Source organism: Enhydra lutris, unplaced genomic scaffold, assembly GCF_002288905.1.
Source record: "Enhydra lutris kenyoni isolate GAN:26980312 unplaced genomic scaffold, ASM228890v2 scaffoldscaffold34, whole genome shotgun sequence".
NCBI classification, from domain to species: Eukaryota; Metazoa; Chordata; class Mammalia; order Carnivora; family Mustelidae; genus Enhydra; species Enhydra lutris.
Window position 1 is genome coordinate 13,033,505 of NW_019154118.1, and position 15,973 is coordinate 13,049,477.

The 15,973-nt window shown below is 50.9% G+C and overlaps 1 protein-coding gene across 4 annotated transcripts in view; it reads right to left on the reverse strand.

Annotated features, from left to right (window-relative positions):
• The window catches only part of LOC111153957 (sortilin related receptor 1), a 160,341-nt gene that overhangs the window by 51,931 nt on the left and 92,437 nt on the right, over window positions 1-15,973 (reverse strand). For all 4 annotated transcript variants that reach the window (XM_022513310.1, XM_022513308.1, XM_022513309.1 and 1 more), the window contains exons 18-23: window positions 15,437-15,568; window positions 13,254-13,345; window positions 11,101-11,347; window positions 10,295-10,433; window positions 5,108-5,281; window positions 3,444-3,557 (exon numbers count right to left, since the gene is read on the reverse strand). In XM_022513310.1, coding sequence (XP_022369018.1) covers window positions 3,444-3,557; window positions 5,108-5,281; window positions 10,295-10,433; window positions 11,101-11,347; window positions 13,254-13,345; window positions 15,437-15,568 — 898 coding nt within the window. The remainder of the gene's footprint in view (window positions 1-3,443; window positions 3,558-5,107; window positions 5,282-10,294; window positions 10,434-11,100; window positions 11,348-13,253; window positions 13,346-15,436; window positions 15,569-15,973) is intronic.

The window sequence follows — 15,973 nt, forward strand, 5'->3', positions numbered from 1 at the left end:
GGAGAGAAGGGCAAGACAGCTTCCAGATGGGCAGCGGGCTGGGAGGGTGAGAAACTGCCCTCAGCTGGGAGAGAGACTGATGGGCTGGATCACCTCGTACGGCCTCTAAGTCAGCAGCAAAGACACCTTCGTCTAGACAACGACCACGGAGAAGCCCAGTCCCATGTGCTCCTCATATTGATGACACAGGAAGTGTCGGGCAAGAATTCTGCAGCAGGCACCTGGGCCCTGTCGTCAGGCAGGACTGGGTTTCAGATCCTGGCTCTGCCTCTCCCTCAAGCAATTAACTTGAACCCCCTCGGGCCTGCTTCCTGCACAGCAGGAGGAGGTTAAGGTCAGGTGGCCAAGTGCTGTGATGACAGAAAGACTAAATACGGATCTCAATTCTATAACTTATGTAACCTAACTGATGAGCGCCTCTGTTTTCTCTACTGTAAAACGGAGATAACAGAACACCTACGCCGAGGCAGTATTATGAACGTAAATAAGCAAATCGGTTTGGGACCAGAGCCATGACATGGGCTGCAAAACGGAATAGCTCCAAACCAATGTCATGTCTCCTCCTTGTCCTTCCTCTGCCCTCCTGCACCAGAATGAGTAGAGACACACATCCTTCTCCTTCTAAACGGAAATCATCTGGGGTTAGGGGGGAGCACAACCCCTAGAGCCCAGCAAAAGAACCTCGAGGCGAGGCTTTGGGGAGGAAGGCTGCGCTCAGGAGCGGCTGACACATGAGGTACAACATGACAGAACAGGATCCGGGGGTGGGGGAGCAGCGGTGTGCCAGGAAATAAAAAGCCAAGGGCAACGCTATACAGTTAGACATCCCAGCGGCTCTTATTTGAGGCTCCATTTCTTCTCTGTAATTGAGCTCATGGTGGGAGGCAGAGGATGAATACAAAAATGACAAGGCTGCAGGGGCTTCCCGTCAAAACCCAGAGCGCCTGACAAGTTCCCAACGCAGGAGTCTGTGCGCGCGGGAGGGAGATGAGCTGACAACAGCCCTCCCCGGCTCCCCGGTCGCCACTCCCCTTCTCCTCCCCTGAAGCTGATGGGGATGCTGCGATTAGCTGCCCAGACAGCAGCGGCACCCTGTAGCAGCCTGTCCCTTCCCTGCAGCCCTGCCCAGGGGCGGCTCCACCATCAGGATAACCACAACTCTCATCCTCCTCGATAAGGGAGCCACTCATGCAAGCACAGTCAGGCACCCTCTCCGGTTCCCAGCTCCACGTTGTGACCCCTGCACCCCACCTCACCACCTCCCCCCTGCCAAGTGGGATGAATAGAGAGAGAGCAGAGCAGCAAGCAAGTTCCACGGTCCCATGGTCCCGGGGAAGGTCGATCCCAGCAGACGCTGACACCAGACCACGAGGAGGTCAGTGCCAGCTGCACACTTGACCCAGAGGAGGATTGTGAACGGTGTGTGGAAGACTGTGAAGCTGGCACTGAGCTCCAGGGCTAGGGGATGCGGGGAGAGGGCGTCCCTCCTGAAGATGGAGGGAGCTCTCTCTCTCAGAACACTGAACTGGTACAAGATCTCAGCTTGTCACCTAGTGGAACCCAAAGCCCCTGCATGGAATCCCCGTCGATCGGACACAAGGTCATCTAGTTTAAATCTGTCTGCTTCCACTAAGGCTAATCATGTCTGGACAATCTTCACAGCAATCTTAATTCTAAGAAGCATCTCCTCTCCCACCCCATTATGTAAGAAAGTCCTTTCCAGGCTCGGGTCCAGCGTTGTTGATATTTATTGTTTTTAAGGAACTTTGGCTCTTCCCCCACAAATATCGCCCTCTCCTGAGACCCTGGTAGGTAGAGAAGGTTGTATCAATGTTCTTTTGGCAGAGAAGAAAACAGAGAGAGTCTAACGCTTCTCTAGCTCTACCATTCAGTAGTGAGCTCATCTCCCTGCTCCACGGAAACCAAGGAGAAATGATTAAGAAAGTGTTAGTTAAATAACGTCCCAAGCACCAACAAGGCCAGCACAGAGGTTTGCTGGGACCAGGCGAGTTCAGGGAGTCGACTGCTAAGCTTGCTTTCTGGCGGGGGGCGGGGGGGCGGGGGGAGTAGGGCGTGGGAACCAGGCACAGACCCCACAGACGGCTGCCGACATATGTCCTCCCCAGAGCCAGGCATCACCCACTCTTCTCAAAGCCCAAAGGGGTAAATGAGCTTCTGGCTTTCCAGTGGGAAAATATTTGCAAGAGAAGCCCTCACAGTGGTTTCTGGCTTCCCTGCTTCTGGTCTTCCTCCCATCCAGTGCCTTCTGCCCACAGCTTATCTTTCCAAAGACAAAAATCTTATCATGCTATTTCAGCGGTTCCCAACGGCTCTTCTGAAGAAAGCCCACAGGCACTTGCTGCCCTGGGCCCCGTCACGAGCCCGTCTGCCCCCTGCCCCACAGCTTCCATAGTCACGTCAACAATGAGCCACACCAGCTTCCTAACCATGCCGCACACGCTCTGACCTCTGGGCTTTCACACCTGCTGTTCTCCTGCCAACAACCATGCTCCCTCCACCTCTGCTTGGTTCAGCCCTGCTCACCTTTCAGGGTTCCCCATAAATACCAACCCGAGTCTGAGTTGTGTGCTCTTCCCCGATGCATAGGGCACCTCCCCATTACAGCTCTACCGTAACCACGTCTCCACTCTCCCGACTCCCCTACGGAGTCAACTCCGTGTTCGACTGATCACCCGGTACCCCAGGCCACGCACAGAGTCTAGCCCAAGGGAGTCCTCAACAACTACTTGCTGAGGATGAATGTAGGAACGTACTACTCACGGTCCGAGGGCCAAGCGCCTCCTTGGAAGATAATGTCAAAGCTATCAAAAATTAAAACCTTGCAGTAAATAAGTCTACTCATTATAAGTAGTTATTTGTCTTTAAACCCGTGCCTCGGTAATGCCCCTCAGAAAGCACACAGCCCAAGATGATGTTTCCATGTGCACAGATCAACGTCCCCACATTTCAGGCCTGACGAGGCATCCTCAGTCAGGGAGAACCGTCTCTCTGGAGACGGGGAGCCAAGAGCTGCTGACTGGATGGCATACAGGAATGAAAGTTGCTTCCCATCTCTGAAAAGGCTGAATTTACAGACCAAGGGATGTCACCTGGTCACCACCTTTGTCACGGTGGTAAAGCCACAATGAGAGCCCAGACTGCCCGACTCCGCAGTCAGCTCAGTTCCAGCTGGGAGATGCTGACCGCTCAACCCTCTGGAACGAGCAGTTCCCTTACTGGTGGGGCTGGGTTTTCAATAACAACCTATTATCTACGTGTCTTCTCTGGTCTCTGAGCCCCATCAGCCGGCATGGGCATCACTGGTCACTGGTGGGCACCACAGGCTGCAGGCCCCCCCAACCTGGGCGGAGCTGGCTGGCCAGCCTTCCGAGCACAGTCTGTGCGCCCCGTCCCGAAAGCCCGGCCGAGCCAGGAAGACTCACGGCAGTTTCTCTCGTCGCTCATGTCACCGCAGTCATTGTCAAAGTCACACCACCAAATGCTGTTGATACAGTTCCCATTGCTGCAACGATACTGGTTCCGGAGACAGGTGTTCTCTGGACAGCGGGGGTGGGCACGGGGGGCGACGGGGGGGTGGGGGAAGAGACCCATATTATTCTTACAGCCAGAGCGCGAGACTTTCACTTCTCACTGAGTTTCCATTTCTCTTCCTCAAATACCATGCCTTACGTGGTAAAGAGGAAAATGGTGCCTAGCACACCTGCGCATGGGAGCGTACGACAGAGACCTCCTCCCTTCCTCTCTCAATTATAATTAAAGGACAAGAGGCCAGCTGGATCGGTGTTGGGGGTGTTTATAATGGTGATAACGGCAATGGTGCCAGTTGGGTCCAATGGGTCGATACCAAACATCGCCGTCATAAAACACTAATTATACAAGGAACTGCTTAAGGGGCTCTATCTACACAGTACGAAAACATACATGTTCCACAGATCTGTACCTATATGTATTTTTGTATATACAACCATTATATCCACATATATTCCATTTTTCAGCCAAGTAGATGACAAAGGATACATAATACTCTGAGGACCTTATTCCACTCATGACACACAGGAAAAAAAAATGCATTGTTTAGTAAACCAAGACAAGAACACATGAAGGCTGGCCTCTTGTTTGGGTCACCAAGAGCATTCTGAAAGAAAATATTAAAAAGCTGTTCTCTAACTTAATTGTTAACACTTTTTCTTTATGAACAGCTTTAAGATGGTGTCTGGAGCCTGAAAGAGACTCTCCTGTGTCTACGAAAGGAAGGGTAAGCCTTTCTCCATGTGTATTTCTCATAGGAAAAGGGACCATAGGGCTCCTTTGTGTGCCCACCCCCTAGGACTAAGAGGCTTCTGTGAGGAGGGAGGTTGCGAAAGCCAATATATTGGTTCCAAAGCCAATATAACTGTGAGAATTAAAAAAAAAAAAAAAAGGCAGGGATGTGGGTGCTTCCTGGCAGGGCCCTTCTTCCAGAGGTTCACCTCATTCACAGTAATGCCAGGCTGGGAACATAAATCAGACAGGAAAGAAAGATCAAGACAGGTTCTGAGGAAAAATTTTAGAATCCATGTATTTAAATCCAAAGGAAGAGTGGATGAGGCTGCTATGGCCACTTGGTCACAGCGTGAGGTGAAGCCTCAGAGTCCATAACATTGTTCCCAATGTTCTGGACGTTTCCAGGCTGGCAGGGGTGGGGGGTGAGGGAGAACCACTGCATGAGCCTCGAAAAGCCTATACAGTCCCACCAGTCCTTTCTCCAAGTCGGGCTTGGTCCCAACTTACAGGAAGCAAGGACAAGGGATGGGTGAGGAGACAAAAAGGGGACATCAAGGAAGGCCTGTGTCATCTGACAGGAAAACCAAAAGCACAGTTATTGTTTATACAAACCATGCAGGGCTGTTCCCGATGAGGACTGAGGAACACAGGCCTCAGAACCCGGACCAGGATGTGTCTTAAAGGATCTAGCGGATTTGATTTTTACCGAGGGCATTTCAATCACCCAAACCCACAGGGAACAGAGAGGGGAACAGAGAGCGCTGGGAGAGGGGAGGGAAGAAGTGGGGGAGGCCAGCGGGCAGAAAAGATGACTAGGACCCACCTTCTTTGAGGCAGGTGTCGTTCTCCCGCTGGTAGCCTTGAGGGCACTCACACATCAGGTCCCCGGATGGGAGGACGCTGCTGGCCACGCCCTCCGGACACCTGCAGCTTTTACTATTGTTGGCCTTGGGCAAGCACAGCAGGCTGCACGGCCTGGATACGCAGGCATTGCTTCCTGGGGAGAAGACAAACAGCGGCCGCATCCAGGTTAATCGGGACCGGGGAGACCCCGGACGGGGGACTGAAATCCAAGACCACCCCCTCCTTTTACAGACTGGACAGTGTGAACAAAGCTTGGAAAGACAAAAAGGGTATGGCGGCCACCTCTGCTCAGAGCCCAGATAGGGGCCACGCCATGCAGGGTCTCCGGCCCAAGAGGCTGCCCTGGAACCAGGCCAGGCATCAGCCACGCGTCCTGGGAATTCAGAACGGGGCTAGCGAGGAACCACAGAGTCACTGGGGAGCTGGACCTGGGAGCTGGTCCCAGAGTGCAGGTGTCAAAGGGGATGCAGGGCACAGACGAGCAGAAACAGACTCAAAAGAGGGAGTTGAGGGCACCTGGGTGGCTCAGTGGGTTAAGCCTCTGCCTTCAGTTCAGGTCATGATCTCAGGGTCCTGGGATTGAGCCCTGCCTCAGGGTCTCTGCTCAGCAGGGAGCCCACTTCCCCCTTTCTCGACTCTGCCTGCCCCTCTGCCTACTTGTGATCTCTCTCTGTCAAATAAATAAATAAATAAAATCTTTTAAAAAAAAAAAAGAGAGAGAGAGAGAGAGAGAGAGGGACTCAAGAGAACACAGCAGACTTCCGGAGGTGAGGAAAAGGGTAACACCGGGGCCCCCAGGGGAGAGGGAAAGAGACAAAGGGCAGCTTGGCCATTCCCAGCACCAGGCCCCATCAGGCTCACCTGTGTTTTCCATCTCTGAGTTCCTTACAATCTCCCTTTATGTTTTCATTAGCCCATTTGACTTGAGTTAGCGTGAGTGGGGTTCTGCTCCTAAGACCCCACAGCCCTTAATTTGGAGCCAACCACCTGAGTCATGACGGGGCCCGGGACAAACATCTGGGTTTCTGCCTCTCGCTTCCTCAGTGCCCGAGCGCAGCCACCGAGCTGAACGAAGACCCAGCCATGGGGCCCTCATCAGCCTTCGCGCTATGAGCCACACAATAAACCCACACGAGGATAGTAAATGCAGACCTGTCCCTATTTCTAATCTTGTCTCTGGTTCGGCTTTCCAAAGAAAGGGCCGGATACAAGTCCATAAAATCCTTCACTGTAGTCTGGAGAGAGAACCTTTGTGGATGAACAGTGATGAAAAAGGTATCTTCCTACCCCCACACCTTTCTCGAAGGAGGGGATGGGATGCATAAACTGTTTTGTCATAGCTGGACACACGATGTGACTACTGAGCACCATAAACGCCACATCAACCATGAAATGGATGCTTGTTCTTTAGGCTGTGACGATTTGGCATCAAAACTGGGGAAAATAAACATAAATACTTTGCTAAAACTCGACTGATAATGTTTTGCCATCTCATGGACAGAGAAACCCCCCTGCTGTCCCCCCAAGTCACATCCAAGCCACCTGCTTCCAACCAGCCAAGATTTTAGCTGTGTCATACCTACACAGAAATGCAGGTTGGAAAACAGGGTCCATTAATGCCAATCAGTATTGATATGGGTGACCATTCCCGCAGTAGCTCTGGATGGGCTGGCACTTCATCAGAGTTTAACTGGCATACACATAAACTAAAAATTGCAGGGGCACCTGGGTGACTCAGTGGGTTAAGCGTCTGACTCTTGATTGGGGCCCAGGTCATGACCTCAGGGTAGTGAGATCGAGGCCCGCGTCAGGCTCCGTGCTCAGCACAGAGTCTGCTGGGGATTCTTTCTCTCTCCCTCTGCCCCCATCCAGCTCATGCATGGGCACACTCACGCACGCTCTCTCTTTAAAATAAATAAAATCTTATAAAAAATAAAAATAAAAACGGCAGTGATGCAGCAACAATGTTGTTTCAATACTAAAGACCAGAGAGTATGAAAAATTCCCAAAGACATGAAGTACACACACCCACAGACGAGAATCCATATGAGGAAACATTCAGAAGTTTCTACAAATAATTCAGCCCACTCTAAAGGTAGAGTTACCATAGCAGAATAACCTGTTGATGAGAGCAGAAATGCCAAGAATCAATTCACCCTGATCTGGTCCATGGGCAGAGGCTGTTCCTTTCTCAGAAGACACATGCCCTAGGCTACGGGGGGAACGCAGAGCTGCAGCTAATGGAAAACAATTCCAAAAGGATCTGGAACGTGTTCTCTGTATTCAAAGGACTACGTATCATTTAATGTTCCAAGAAACCGAACAATAACAGAGTATCTGAAAAATACTCGGGGACAGGATGACAATTTCACATGGGGCTAGGTCTGTAAAATAGCATGACTAACATTGTCACGTGGGGAGCATGTGAAATGCTCCCACCCAAAGAAGCAAAAGCTACGAGCACGGAACCCCAAACGGGCTGCGGCATTTCAGGAGGCTGGTCTGGACAGAGGTGTATACAGTCTGAGAGGCTGTAACCAGGGGCACACCCCAGACCGAGCAGACCGAGTCATGGACCCCAGGAGGTAGGCAGGGCAGGCGCTTATGGGGTGCTACAAAGACACAGAAAACCTGGGCGAGCATGGAAGGAGCAGTCAGCAGAATTCCACCAGAACACAGCCACACAGTCTTCATACAGGATGCTCCAGTACCCTGTGGGCAAGGTGGGCAGATGTGAAGAGTGGACAAGTGACAGTCATCACCTCCAAAGACGTCCCCTTTGAAGATTAAACGGCTGCACAATGTCTTCATGGGGCAGATTCAGAACACACTCAGATTTCCTTTTGGAAAATTCCTCCAGAACCCATTAAGGAGCCAGAAACGGTGCTACCTTGCTTAACTATCTCTACGCTTGAGAATTATCAAGCTCAAATCCACCCCACTGAGAATCTGCCTTCACTGTAGGTATTTAAAAGCCGTGGCTTACTGCCGAGTCTGAAGGACAACTCCCAGAGCTCCAAAATATTTTCATTCATTGTAACACCCCCTGGATATATCGACAGCCTTGCAAAGGAAGCTCTTTAAAGAAAAAGCACTCTTTATGAAGAACAGATTCCAGTGACCCTGCATAAAAACCCAGCAGACATAAAGATTAAGAGAGGAGTCTGTTTATAAACAAGTAACCCAATGGACAAACGTTCCAACTGAACAAAATTTCTATCACAAACAAGAATCCATCAGAATCCAGTACTTCTGCATCGCTGTCATATGCCAGGGCATGGCTGCTCCCCCGTGGGATGACAAAGGGAGCAGAGCCCAACGGTTTTCTCGAAGTCCAGCTCAGAAGTCCATTAGGCCATGATTCAAATTCTTACCACTTACTAAACGTGTGATGTAGAAACGTGAACCTGACTTTCACGTTCTCACCTAAAAAAATGGAACTGTATTCAGTACACGTGGATTTGGGGAAGATGAATGGAGGTTATTTGAGCCCACAAAGCGCATCGGTGTGGGGCTTCCGACACGGTGATCCCTTAATAAACGTAGGTTGTTATGTGTATTATTATCATACATGTGATTAATGGGCAGTCTTGTATGTGTTGAGGAGACAACACAAATAATATAGGGGCACCTGGGCGGCTCAGTCATTAAGCATCTGCCTTTGGCTCAGGTCATGATCCCAGGGTCCTGGGATTGAGCCCCGCATCGGGCTCTCTGCTCGGTGGGAAGCCTGCTTCTCCCTCTCCCACTCCCCCTGCTTGTGTTCCCTCTCTTGCTGTGTCTCTCTCTGTCAAATAAATAAATCTTTAAAAAATATATTAAAAAAATTAAAAAAAATAACAACAACAAACAGGCACTTCCTCCGAGAAGAATGTGACTCCTCGGTTTAGCGGCAGAACTGGAACAAAGGCCCTGCTCCTGAGCTAGCGAGGGACCTTTGAGAAAGCTCGTTGGCCTCTGAGATGCCGTTCCCCGATCTGTGAACCATGGATGGTGACACCAGCCCTGCCCACACCACAGGTCCGGTGCAAAGACAGAACACTAAGGCAGACTTACATTTCGAACATTCTTTACCATTTCACAAGGGTGTTCTTAATGCTATCTTCACTGGTCCCCCCAAAATAACAATGCTATCTGCAACCCTATTCTCTCCCTTTGTCAATCTTCTCCTAGCACAGCGCCAGCCAAAACCCACAAAACAACATCAACATTCTAGTGCCAAACAGAAACCCAGCAGCTGGTCAGTCAATAAAGGCGAGTCAGCCGACCCCAGGGTGCTATTTAATCCCACTGCGATAAACAGGGTGCTTCTTAAAGGGACTACTCTTCTCCGACCATCCTGCTCTCTGTCTTGTAGAGCCAACGGTGCGGGGAGCACACGGAGGGAGAAGGCAGGAAGTGAGGCAGGAGGCTTTCTGTGGCACAGTCTTGGTCTCCAGGACCAGCGAGCGGGTCACAAGCTTGGAGAAGCTCTTGAAGCCTCACCCAGCAAGCTTTAAGATAGCTCCTGTCTGCACCCACTGGCAACCAGTCCCTTTTCATGACCTCTTTCAACAAATGCTGAGCCCTACTCAATGCTAGGCAGTGGCCAAACTGTTGAGGGGGGAAAAAAAAAAAAGACCCATCTCCTCCTTTGTGTGGTTTAAGAGTTTCAGGCGGGGACAGGTGAATCCATGTGTCAAATGATGACACCTCGCATTAGAAGGGAGGTAGGTGCTCAGTGAGCAACAGGTCATCGGGGCAAGCAGAGGACATGATGGGACTCCCGTCGGGAGGCAGCAACTGGCATCAGACTCAGCACAGCACGGCTCCCTGTGAGGTTGCCAAATGGGGAGTTAGCGCACGCTGGGACTCTCCAGCTGCAGAAGCTACGCCACCAATCAGTCAGGGGCCAAAGGCAGGAGGAGGGTGTAATTACCCACCAAGGATCACACTCTAGGCAGGCGAAAACATGCTGTCTTCCAGCTGTTTGTGTACCATTAGAAAAGAAATTAAGATGTCATTAGGCAGAAATTAAATAATGGGCATGTTGTCGTGACAAGAAAGACGCAGGCTGCCAGCTCCCGCCTGAGCGGAGATTGCCCACACCCAGCCCCTTCCCGGAGACCAGCGCGCGAGGGAGATGGCACCGGTGATGCAGCCTTACCAGTCGTCTTGCCCTTGTAGAAAATCTTCATGTCCATCAGCCCCGTGAGCTGACTCGCGAGAACCGCCATCTGGGAGCCACTGTATTTGGAAGCTCGGAAGATGCTGAGCTGCGACCAGTCATCCCAGTAGATCTCGTTCTAGAAAGAAAGCCCTTGCTCATCAGTCCAGCTCCTGGGTCTCCGATCCTGGGCCCTCAGGATGAACAAGGGCTCCCCCATACAAAGGACACCTAACATGCAGTGGTGAGAGATCAGCCCAACCAAGATCTCCACCGAAACGCAAGACAGTGGATTTTTCCAGACCTCACCCAAGAGCCACGATGAAGGAACGGCCCGGATGGCCCGACAGAAACTATCTAAGCAGCATAGAGTTTGACCACAGCCCAACCCTTCAGTTTGAAATCTGCTTCCCAGTGGCAGGAAAAACCAACCATTCTGTTCTCTAGAGTCAAAGCAGCAGTGGCAGGCCACACAGGTGGGACGGAGCCCATCGGAGCCCATCAGGACACGAGCTGAGCAAGAGATAAGGACACTGAGCCCAAACTGCCAGCACTCGGGGGCAAATGGGGATTTTTCTATGAAACAACCTCAACTTTTAACCTTCTGAACCGGGAACAGTGAGTCGCCCAGATGCCTGCTAACTCTGTCTGAAATCCATCCAGATGAGCTAAAGGCAACAGCCTCAAAGGCAGAAGGGAGCTGATTTTCTAGAAGTCAGTCAGACAAGCAGCTCTGCAAAAACCCATGGGCAGCTCTTCCCCCGCTCTACCAGACTGCCCGAAGCTGGGAGCAAAGGCGGCCCCACCTTAAAGACGGCAATGGCGTAGGGGTGCGGGAGGTTGTCCAGGATGATGGAGCGCTGCTGGCCGTCAAAAGTGATCCGCTCGATGCAGTCCAGGTAGGCGTCTGTCCAGTAGACCCACTGGTCATCCACAGAGATGCCATTGGGCCATTTCACATCCTCTGACACGAGACGATGGACAGCCGAGCCGTCCATGTTGCTCCGATAGATTCCCGGCTTCAGGTCTCCCCAGTCGGTCCAGAACATCACCCTGGTCAAAACGGGAGAAGAACGCACATCACATCCGACCTAGGGAGTCAAATGCTACCCCAGGAGGTAAGAAGCCTCCAGAACCATAGAGCCAGTTAGGACAGCAGTATGATTATTGTAAATGGTAATTATAATACTTAACGCCACCAAATTTCTAGATCCAGAAATTCCTCTGCTGGAATTTATCCACAGATGTAATCAGGTTATGTCAAGACAACGTACCACGACATTCATCGAAGCACTGTTCACACCAGCAAAAAAATGACACTGGTGTTATGTGTGTTTAAAAACACACACACTTTAAGGGGGATATATGTGTATACACGCCAACATGTTAATCTACAGAGAAAATGAAACACGATGGTACATACAAAAGAGTATTTTGATGCCTGAAAATCTCCCTGTTTCCAGGTTTGCTCACACAAAAAGGTCATCTTCAACCCACGTTAAATGTTTTGAAAACAGGCAGAACAGCCCGTATCTACATTTCTATTTGATGCCTGAGTGTGTGTGTGTGTGTATGTGTGTGTGTCCCTGTGTCTTAAGGCTATGTGCTTGCACGTGGGTAAAAAAGAATTCTGAATGATATACAAGAAACTACTAACCAAGATTACCCCTAGAAGTGTGAGGGAGAAGGATTAAGAGTGAAAAAGAAGGAAAAAAATGTTTTTCATTTCTTTTTTTTTTTTTTTTAATTTTTATTGAGAGAGAGATCACAAGTAGGCATAGAGGCAGGCAGAGAGAGAGGAGGAAGCAGGCTCCCCGATGAGCAGAGAGCCCGATGCAGGGCTCAATCCCAGGACCCCGGGATCACAACCCAAGCTGAAGGCAGAGGACCTAAACCCACTGAGCCACCCAGGCGCCCCTGTTTTTCCTTTCATAAACTTCTGTTCTCTTGTAATTCTTAATGAAGCACATATATATTTTTTCTTTTAAAAAAAAGATCTAGGGCCGCCTGGGTGTCTCAGTGGGTTAAAGCCTCTGCCTTCGCCTCAGGTTATGATCTCAGGGTCCTGAGATTGAGCCCCGAATCGGGTTCTCTGCTCGGCGGGGAGCCTGCTTCTCTCCCTCTCTGCCTGCTTTTGGTCTCTGTCAAATAAATAAATAAATAATCTTTAAAAAAAATAATATATAAATTTTAAAAATTTAAAAAAGATCTAATTTTCTATCATAAATACTAGAAGGATAGAAAGCCTAACTCAGAATTTCCTTTCAGCTATGTTTCCTTCAGTTAAGAAACTGATAAAAAGCACCTTTGCATTTCCCAGGTGCATATAAATCGCTAGTAAGAAAACCCACCCGGGGCACCTGGGTGGCTCAGTAGGTTAAGCCTCTGCCTTCGGCCAGGGTTATGATCTCAGGGTCCTGGGATCGAGCCCCACATGGGGCTCTCTGCTCAGCAAGAAGCCCGCTTCCCCCTCTCTCTCTGCCTGCTTCTCTGCCTACTTGTGATCTCTCTCTCTATCAAATAAATATTTAAAAAAGAAAAAAAAAAAAAAAAAGAAAACCCACCCAAGCTGGGGTGGGCGGTGGGGCGCAGGCAGGTTGGAGACAGAAGGGATCATATGTTTGCATTGTGTGCCAAACTCGAGATAAAGAATCCTTACACTATCCAACCAGGCCCGACTACGCTACGTCTGTGGAGAGACTTTCAATAACACCTTTCGTAGGAGAAACACCCCCCAGACGTGAGACGTGTGGATGTGGAGACTCTGAGACTTGCTACCAAAAAGGGAATGGAGTTAACCGACAACGTGACTGAGCTCTAGTTTCAAGACTCAAAGTCACCAGGCTATTTCAACCACCATCATCAGAGACCAAGCCTGTGTCCGACAGTCTGCGTTCCCACGAGCATCTGTCTGTTGCGACATCGGCCACATGCTGATTTCCTCTGGGGCCACACTCACCCGTCTTGGGGCAGGAGGACCAGAGCCCTGGGCCTGTCGAGCACGGAGGCGTTGACGATCGTGAGCCGGAAGTCGCCGTCTGGATTGGCTACCTGACAGGAAAAGGAGGGGGGAGGGGCCGGAGGGGAGGCCAGGATGGATCTGAGCTCCTTGAAAGCCCACCTCACGGTTTCCTGCTGGGCTGCCACCTCTGGACACGTGCCTCTCCGGCTGCCAGATTCCCCTGCAGGCTCACCTGGGAACCCTGCCCTGACTTCCGGTCAGAATGAGCCGTTCCCTCCTCGGGCCCATGTGACAATTCTTACGTGGTCCGACCGCAGTGCTGCTGCCCATGCCCCGGTTCTGGGGGCACGAGGACAGGTCTGCACAAAGTACTCAGTACGTATTACTGACTAAACCCACCTATGTTGCTCCATGCTCCAAAGCCACCAATGGCTCCACACTGTCCACAAAACAAACACGCAACGTCCCAGACTTCCAATTAAGAATCTCCACGGACTTCTAAGTCTCTCTCCTCCATGCTCGGTCTCGTCCACTTCAGCCCCTACAACTTCGGGGAGGCTGGCCTTCTCATGGCTCTCTAAGCCTGACATGCCCCTCCTCATCCCTCTACTCGCGCCATACCCACTCCCGGGCCTGTCCTTTGCTCTGTAATCAAATCGCATCTCTCTTTCCGAACCTCTCTCCTTCAGAAGGCCCCTCCAGGCCCGGCTCCTCGGCTAACTCTTCTGACAAGCCTTCCTCAACGAGCATCTACAGTTCTTGCCGGTGACTCGTCTTACCATTTCACACAAACAGCACCTGTGTCGTATGCTGTGAGCTTGTGCACACGCACGCTCTCCGGCATCCCTCCAGCACCTGGCAGAGTGCTGACCACACACGATTAAAGGAAGGAAGGAAGGAAACGAGAATAACAAGACCACCAGCGCTGCACTCGTACGTGTCAGGCACCGTGGGTCTTTTCACTCGCTTTCCTCAACCGCACTGTGAGGGGGACACAGACTGTCCTCGGCTCGGATGTCACATCCCGAAGGCCTTCCCGTGCACCTTGTATAACGCTGCCCCCCTCCGCAGTCACACGGTCACACTGCCCGTTAGAGAGTCTCTCTAGGACTCATCGCTGACACAACCAACGGACGTAGGTCTTCCTCGGTTTGCCTCCTCTACTATCATCTCCTCTCTCTCAGAACAGGAACTTGAGTGTCTCACCTACGTCTGTTTCCTCACAGCCTTGAACCACACCTGGCAAGCACCATGCAAGAAAGAGCCCCCCTCCAACGACGGTGTGGATCAATGAACTTCTGCCTCACAGACTCAGAACTGAAGCTTCAGGGGATAAGAAACTTGCCCAAGACACTTAAGCTACCAGAATGAAGACTGAACCCAGGTCTGGCTCCCGACTTTGGGGTTTGTCTTTGCGACTTCTCCTGACGGTGCCTCCTTGCCTCTACTGAGCTTCCCACGTGTAACCCGTACACCATGCCTCCCCCTAGTCAGTACAAAGAGGGATGGACACAATGTCCCAGGGGCTCAGCAGTGCCTTCCGAGAGGCGAGTGTGCCTATGACACCATGACTTTGGTGTTGGAGAGGCCCTGTCTTCCTCTCACGCTGCGTCAGGTCGCTAAGGGGCAGATAAATCAAGTGGGAGAATCAGAGCACTGTTAGCAGAGCTGTCGTGAGGACTGAATCCAATAATTCAAGCCAAGGGCTTCCCACCGGGCTTGGCACAAAGTAAGTGCTCGTTGTCATCAATAATCATAATCATGATCATGATATCATCTTAATTACTCCAATCAACTCCAATAATACTAGAGCACTGATAATACAGCACTACACTCGTGCTATGGTGTTATGTAATTATCGTCATTGTTACCACCACGCGCCTCGACTAGCCAAAACAGAACCGCTCCGGGCATCTTAATGAAATCTCTGCTTGATGGGTTCAGGCATCCTGTTCTCATGTGGGACCCTCAGGACAACGAGCAAGAACTCTGAAACTATCCCCCTTTTCTTCCCTTGCTGGAGGCTCTGCTGGTCCAGCCTCTGGAATTCTCCAAGGACTTCCAGAGAAGTCAGACACCGGCTCCACCGGCTCCACCTCCTGTGCCTAACCCGGCTCAAAGCCCAGGTAGCCCCCGCCACCCCCGCTCACTTCATTAAGGACAGCATGGGATATACCTACCTCAATCTTTTTAAAGCCAGAGTCCACCCAATAAAGTAACTGGCTGAGGGGTTCGAAAGCCAAGGCTTCTACGGTTTCCAGGCCAGAATTGATGATCACCTCTTGTCCTGTGTTCCCGTTCAAACAGAGGCGCTAAAGGGGGGAAGGCGGGAGAAAAGACCGTGAGTGCTCGAATGACCTCGTGCCAGCTCAGTCCCGTGGATGGCAACCCGCTACTCCACTGACTGTGACTGGCAAGGCATGAGATGCCTTCTGTCGGTAAACTTTCCACACGAGCAAAGCTGGTTTTTAATAAAAGCTTTTCCAAGATATATCATGGCTTCCTGCTTCAAGTAGAAGAGCTACACAGAACTTAATCATTGGCATTACTCTGCGTTATTGTTATGAACTCTGGTTACTGAACGACGCTGTACCCCAATAACGAGGTTGCAGATTACTGAGAAGCCGGAGTCTGTCTGCTTTTGAAATAAAGGAAACCAGGCTCCTGTTATTTTTAAGTTTTTGCATCAGCTCCTCTAGACTGTCCTCCCTGGGGGG